Source organism: Priapulus caudatus, unplaced genomic scaffold (genome assembly GCF_000485595.1).
Source record: "Priapulus caudatus unplaced genomic scaffold, Priapulus_caudatus-5.0.1 Scaffold1410, whole genome shotgun sequence".
Taxonomy (NCBI): Eukaryota; Metazoa; Priapulida; class Priapulimorpha; order Priapulimorphida; family Priapulidae; genus Priapulus; species Priapulus caudatus.
Genome location: NW_014578471.1, coordinates 21,468 through 28,453, shown reverse-complemented (window position 1 = coordinate 28,453; position 6,986 = coordinate 21,468). Strand labels below are relative to the sequence as shown.

The 6,986-nt window shown below is 44.5% G+C and overlaps 1 protein-coding gene across 1 annotated transcript in view; it reads right to left on the bottom strand.

Moving 5' to 3' along the window:
* The window catches only part of LOC106816545 (general transcription factor II-I repeat domain-containing protein 2-like), a 10,717-nt gene extending 7,333 nt beyond the window's left edge, over positions 1 to 3,384 (bottom strand). Inside the window, exon 1 of the mRNA XM_014821170.1 lies at positions 1,843 to 3,384. Coding sequence (XP_014676656.1) covers positions 1,843 to 3,384 — 1,542 coding nt within the window. The remainder of the gene's footprint in view (positions 1 to 1,842) is intronic.
* Between the last annotated feature and the right edge of the window lie 3,602 nt (positions 3,385 to 6,986).

Here is a 6,986-nt window from a genome sequence, read left to right as displayed (position 1 = left end):
TCAACGCTCTCCTTGCGCAATCGCTTCTCTGAATATCCAGGTCTCTCACTCTGGACAGTCTGCCAGCCGGATATTCGCGGAAGCGCCGCAACGCCCGCGCGCGGCACCAAGCTTTTACGACATCGCTGCACTATCTGAATTTACTTCAACGGGGCCCTGGTATACGCCAAAGCTGTATAATTGTTGAGTTGAGCAGTTCTGGCGATTGGACAACGGATTTCACTACCCATGTAGCTTGAGATTTGCTTGAAATGCTCGTATAACTTTTTTGGCGACTCGGCGCGCTCGTTTTGCTGTAAAAAACGGATTTGCACTTTCTTCTTTGTTTGTTTCTGTTGATGAGTGTAGTAGATATGGCGTGCGATAGACGGCGCAACGAACGCCGAGGCTATAGGCATAGTAGACTGGTACCCGTTCGCCACCTTTACTCCGGCATATCGCTACACTCACGTAGTGTAGCGTGTGGAACTGTCGACCGGGTACCAGTCTATATGCATATAGCCTCGTTTCCTGTGCAGCACGGGCCGCAGGCGCTAACCGCTTATTTCTGGCCTGACGGCTAGACTCACGTACAACACCCACATACTCACGTACTCATGTAGTGTAGCGTGTGGAACTGTCGACCGGGTACGAGCCTATATGCACATGGGTTGATAGCATGGCGTCTATGTTATAACCATGGAAAAGTTTCTTATTGTTCGTCGTTTGATTCGTTAAATAATGACGAGCCGCAACTGGAATTTTTTTCATCGGAAGGTCATCTAATTAAAAGGGAAGTCGAACTTTGTTACGGGCAGACTAACGACTATAAATAAGTATGTAACAAGCGTAGATGCAGCTTTACAAATTTGTTTACATACCGGGCGGTGGTCGGTAGCCGTGTTATGTCGAATCTATGATCTTGCAGTGCAGCCTTGATCTTGCAGTGCAGTCTTGCAGTCATACACTGATATCTACAGTCTTGTCGGGTTATTTACATTACTATCATAGTGACGGGAATTTGTACTTGCAAGTAGTTGTAGTGTACGGCAGTTGCTGTATACTGATCTATAGACTGATAGCTAAGGTTAGTAAGTGTACTGGGACCGTAAACTAACCCACTAATTCATAATGGCTCATGTAATACAGAAATGAATAAACCCTGAATGTTTCAATTATATTTATATACAGGTTATTTTTACTGCCCCTAGCCTAGAGTCCTAACATATAATACGATGTATTGCGATGTATGTGTTTGTGCGCGTTTGTGCATGTATTGCTACGTGTTCTCGGCTTAGCTTAGTCACTCGATGGGTAATCGAGGTGGGAGCGAGTCCCAGTCTATATAGCCTTTGTCCTTGCAGCCATTTCCATTACTGGGTAGGCTACATCAGATCAAACTGTTTTGTAGGCTACTGAAGCTGAGAATGATATACTGCACAATATTCATTGTCTTTTAACATGAAACCTGAGTAAACTTATTTTCAAAGATCTGTATTCATCAGAGTGCAAACATTTCTGAAAGAGCATCACAAGAATTAGGCCCAGGCCTACTTGCTGATTAACTTATTTTTTTCTCACTGCAGTCTATTTGCTGCTGCTGGCTCCTGAAACTTGGCATCTTTTAGCCTTTACGAGTGCATCAATATCAGGTGTCAAATCCTGAGTAGCAGCACATTTCAGAATGTCATTCAAGTGTGTGTTTGTTAACCTTGCGCGGTGCTTTGTTTTATTTAGGTTCATTACAGAGAACACCTGTTCACAAAGATAGGTAGTCCCAAACATGGATAAAACCTTTGCAGCCAGGGATGTTAATTTGGGGTACCCTGGCAAGAGATATTGATAAAATGTGTCCAAGCCCACCGATGCAAATTTCTCCTTCATATTGGTATCACACTGCAAGTCAATTATCTCGAGTTGGATGTCAGCTGGCATGTCAGAAGGCTTGACTGTAAATGGCGAGCGAAAAACGGCAAATTCCTTCTCTAGTTCACTGAAGACCTGAAACCTCAGCTCGAACTCCTGCAGCAATCCTGTTATCTTGTCTTTGTATTGATCCATATCAGCATTACGTCCGGTCGCACGCACAGCTGTTAGACATGGGAAATGGGCGGTGTCACCGCTAGATAGCTGCGTCTCCCAGAGTGACAGTTTTAACTTGAATGCGCGTATGCTGTCGTTATACTGAGTCACAATTTTTTTGCGGCCCTGCAACATTTTGTTAAGATTATTCAGGTGCTGTGTAATATCCACCATAAATGCAAGATCCTGCACCCACTGCGGACATTTAAGTTCCTTCACTGGGCTACCCTTTTTCTCCATGAACTGTCCAATTTCCTCTCGTAGCTCAAAGAAACGCTTGAGCACGGCACCTCGGCTTAACCACCGTACTTCAGTGTGGTATGGTAGGCCAGCCTGAATGTCATTATCTCTGAGAAAAGTGTCAAACTGACGGTGATTCAGACCTCGCGCTCTGATGAAATTTGCAGTTTTTACAACCACACTCATAACATGATCCATTTTTAGTGTTTTGCAACACAATGCTTCTTGATGCAAAATACAGTGAAATGTCCAAAAATCTTGTCCCCCATTTGCGGTCTGTACTTTCTCTCGGCATTTTGTCGCAACGCCTGCCTTTCTCCCAACCATTGATGGTGCGCCATCTGTAGCCAGGCTGACGGCACGGGACCAGTCCACTCCGACCTTGTCCAGCGCTCCAACGAGAGAGCTGAATACGTCATTCGCTGTTGTAGTGTCCTTCATAGGCACCAACTCAAGGAACTCCTCAGTGATTGTCAAAGTCTCATCAACACCCCGAATAAATATGGCCAGTTGAGCAATATTTGTTACATCAGTGCTCTCATCAATTGCAACCGAAAAAGCAATAAATGACTTGATTTTGTCATTCATTTGGCTGCTCAAGTCTCCTGAGAGCTCTGTTACCCTATCTGCGACAGTGTTCCTCGACAGACTAATGTTGGCAAAGGCAGATCGCTTTTCAGGGAACACGACTTCTGCAGCCTTCAGCATGCATGTTTTCACAAACTCACCATCAGAAAATGGCTTGGATGCTTGCACTATCTCGTGAGCAATAAGGTAGCTGGCTTTCACTACTGCTTCACTGACCTCGCGGCTGAAAGTAAAAGTAGACTGCTGTTTCTTCAGACCAGCTAACAATTTGTCTATCTCCTCTTTTCTTAGTTGTCCTTTCAAATGGTGATATTTTTCATTATGATGAGTCTCATAGTGGCGCCGAATATTATATTCTTTGAGCACTGCAACTTGCTGATTACATACCAAGCACACTGCTTTTGTATTCACCTCTGTGAATAAATAATTCTCAGTCCATTTTTCCTGGAAAACTCTGCACTCTGTGTCCACTTTTCTTCTTTTTGACAAAGACATTTTGGTAATGGGGATGTCACAATGTCATTCAACATGAGCGGTGCAACAAGTGTGGATTTCCTTCATTTTTTTTTATTTTTGCTGCCCCCTAGCGGCTGGAATGAGCATTTTGGTTATTTCTTTAAAAAATCATAACTCATCACAGGAATGGGCTAGAGACTTACTTTTTTTTTGACATACTCAGAGATTTATGCTCTACATGTCGCGGGCCTGATCAAATCATCTCGCGGGCCGGATCCGGCCCGCGGGCCGTATGTTTGACACCCCTGCTCTAGACAGTCTGCAGCCGGATATCCGCGCTAAGCGCGCAAACGCGCCGCCTAGCGGCAAGCTTTCACGACATCGCTGCACTATCTGAATTTACTTCAACGGGGCCCTGGTATACGCCAAAGCCGTATAATCGTTGAGTTGAGCAGTTCTGGCGATTGGACAACGGATTTCACTACCCATGTAGCTGAGATTTGCTGAAATGCTCGTATAACTTTTTTGGCGACTCGGCGCGCTCGTTTTGCTGTAAAAAACGGATTTGCACTTTCTTCTTTGTTTGTTTCTGTTGATGAGTGTAGCAGGCTTTCAGATTTGAAAAAGTACAGGAGGACTACTAATGACTCCCCTGGGACACACCATAGGGGGACTTTTCACGCTCCATAATCACACCCTTAAGAGGCATGATGGAGAGCTCCACTAAAAAATCACACCCTTAAGAGGCATGATGGAGAGCTCACTAAAAATCACACCTTTAAAAGGGATGATGGAGAGCTCCTTGAAGGCCTCTCCATCATGCCTCTTGGGCTGTGAATGATGGAATCATGACCAATCCTCAGTCTAGAGTGAAATCCAAAACGAAAATTGGATGTCATGCTAAATCTACTGATTATCATTCATCTTCACCTTCATTCATTCAATGGCTTCGTCAGGATTACATTCTTTCATCAACAACCCAACACTGCACACAGATTAATAAAATAGTTGATCGGATGTAAAAATAAACTGTTTTATTTATTCTGATTTCCATCCTTAGAGTTCTAATCCATGTACCTGCCATATTTCAGCACAAAATATCATCACAATCCATCAACAACTAGCCCAAATTACTTGTACGTAGTAGCCACGTATGTAAGCCTCCTCAGCCCTACGACTGTTTCAAGTCGCAGAAAACCACTTCTCGCCACGTATAGTAGAAAACGAGCAGGTAACTTGTGGCTACCGTATAGGTACCTGTATTTGGATGCTGTTGTTTAGTTGTATGTATATATATAATATATAAACCAGAGGGTACAGGGGTGTATCCAGGATTTTTTCTGGGTGGGTCGTGATCATAATTTTTTGGACCTTTTCACAATGAAATAGCAGCAAGATGTGAAATTACGGAAAATGTCAATACAATCAGGGGCGTGTACGGGATTTGTACCAGGGGGGCGGGGTCTAACCGTAACCCAAACTTGGGAGCACGCGAAGGGGGGGTGTGGGGGGCCCTCCCCCAGAAAAATTTTGAAATTAGACCTCCTTAGATGCATTTTCTGCGCGAGCAGGGGGGTCCGGACACGACCGGGTACACGACCCTGACAATTTAATTAAAACAAAAAAATTGTTTCAAAAAAAATTTATCAGTTTAAAAAAAAAAGTTCTGACTCAGTTGAAAACAGTTTTTTGAACTTTTTGTCTTTATCTTGTCTTGTTTAAAAAAAAGGCTCAGTTTCAGAATTGCTGGAATTGGGATAGATTTACGTCACGCAATTGGAAATGTCTTTGGACTATTGCTGGTACCTGATCTTTTTCATTTATGTCATTGTAAAAAGGCCCTCGAAAAAAAATGTCTTTGGAAAAAATGTGGACCTTTTAAAATTTTTGGGGGGTCGTACGACCCTCACGACCCCCCCCCCCCTGCATACACCCATGGGGTAGTAACCAGACCTGTACCTCTGCCATACGTTCAGTCACTTAAACACCACAAATTGTTGTGTGTTGCTAACCTTTTGTAACCCCCTACATTGAGAACTCTATGCAGCGATTTCAACATAATACACAGACTTTTTGGTGCGCGATTTCAACCACTTTTATGAGGCGCGATGATTGCGCGCACCATGCACAATTTATGGTGCGCGGTGGAGCGCGAGCGCGATCGGCCGCCCTTAAAAATGAAGCCTGGTGTAGTGATAGTGGCGTGCGATAGGACGCGCGCAACGAACGCCGAGGCTATAGGCATAGTAGACTGGTACCCGTTCGCACCTTTACTCCGGCATATCGCTACACTCACGTAGTGTAGGCATGTGAACTGTTGACTGGGTACCAGTCTATATGCATATTAGCCTGTTTCCTGTGCAGCACGGGCCGCCAGCGCTAACCGCTTATTTCTGCCTGACGGCTAGACTCACGTACAAACACCCACGTACTCACGTACTCATGTAGTGTAGCGTGTGGAAACTGTCGACGGGTACGAGCCTATATGAACATGGGTTGATAGCATGGCGTCTATGTTATAACCATGGAAAAGTTTCTTATTATTCGTCGTTTGATTCGTTAAATAAGACGGGCCGCAACTGGAATTTTTTTCATCGGAAGGTCATCTAATTAAAAGGAAAGTCGAATTTTGTTACGGGCAGACTAACGACTATAAATAAGTATGTAACGAGCGTAGATGCAGCTTTACAAATTTGTTTACATACCGGCGCGTGGTCGTTGGCCGTGTTATGTCCGAATCTATGATCTTGCAGTGCAGCCTTGATCTTGCAGTGCAGACTTGCAGTCATACACTGATATGTACAGTCTTGTCGGGTTATTTACATTACTATCATAGTGACGCGGAATTTGTACTTGCGAGATAATTGTAGTGTACGGCAGTTGCTGTATACTGATCTATAGACTGATAGCTAAGGTTAGTAAGTGTACTGGACCGTAAACTACCCACTAATTCATAATGGCTCATGTAATACAGAAATGAATAAACCCTGAATGTTCCAATTATATTTATTATCAGGTTATTTTTACTGCCCCTAGCTAGAGTCCTAACATATAATACGATGTATGCGATGTATGTGTTTGTCGCGTTTGTGCATGTATTGCTACGTGTTCTCGGCTTAGCTTAGTCACTCGATGGGTAATCGAGGTGGGAGCGAGTCCCAGTCTATATAGCCTTTGTCCTTGGAGCCATTTCCATTACTGGGCAAGGTTCGCGATCGCGAGAATTTCGTCAAGTCTTTCTGTGATTTCGCGTCACACAGCTCGGTTACGAACAGAGACATTATGTTTTTATAACAAGTGAACAGTGTTCACGTCCCAAATGTCTACCCTCTGTGTCCCCCACTAAAATTGCGGACTGTTCGCTGGCAGCTATGGATCCGTGCGCCGGCCAATGCATTCGGCGCGCACGGATCTATAGCTGCCAGCGCTGCATACTGTCGTGGACGTTCCCGCGTCGCGTGCCCTTGCCGTGGAACTGCGCTCAAGATCTGCGCTCAAGATCTGCGCTTAGTGCTTCGGATTAATACCTCCTTTCGGCAACGCTCTAGTATCCCGTCTCATCTGGTTGATGAGCATCCACATCCTATCATCTTTAGAACAAGTTGGGCTGGGGATACATTCCTGGTGGCAGTGGTTCAGGA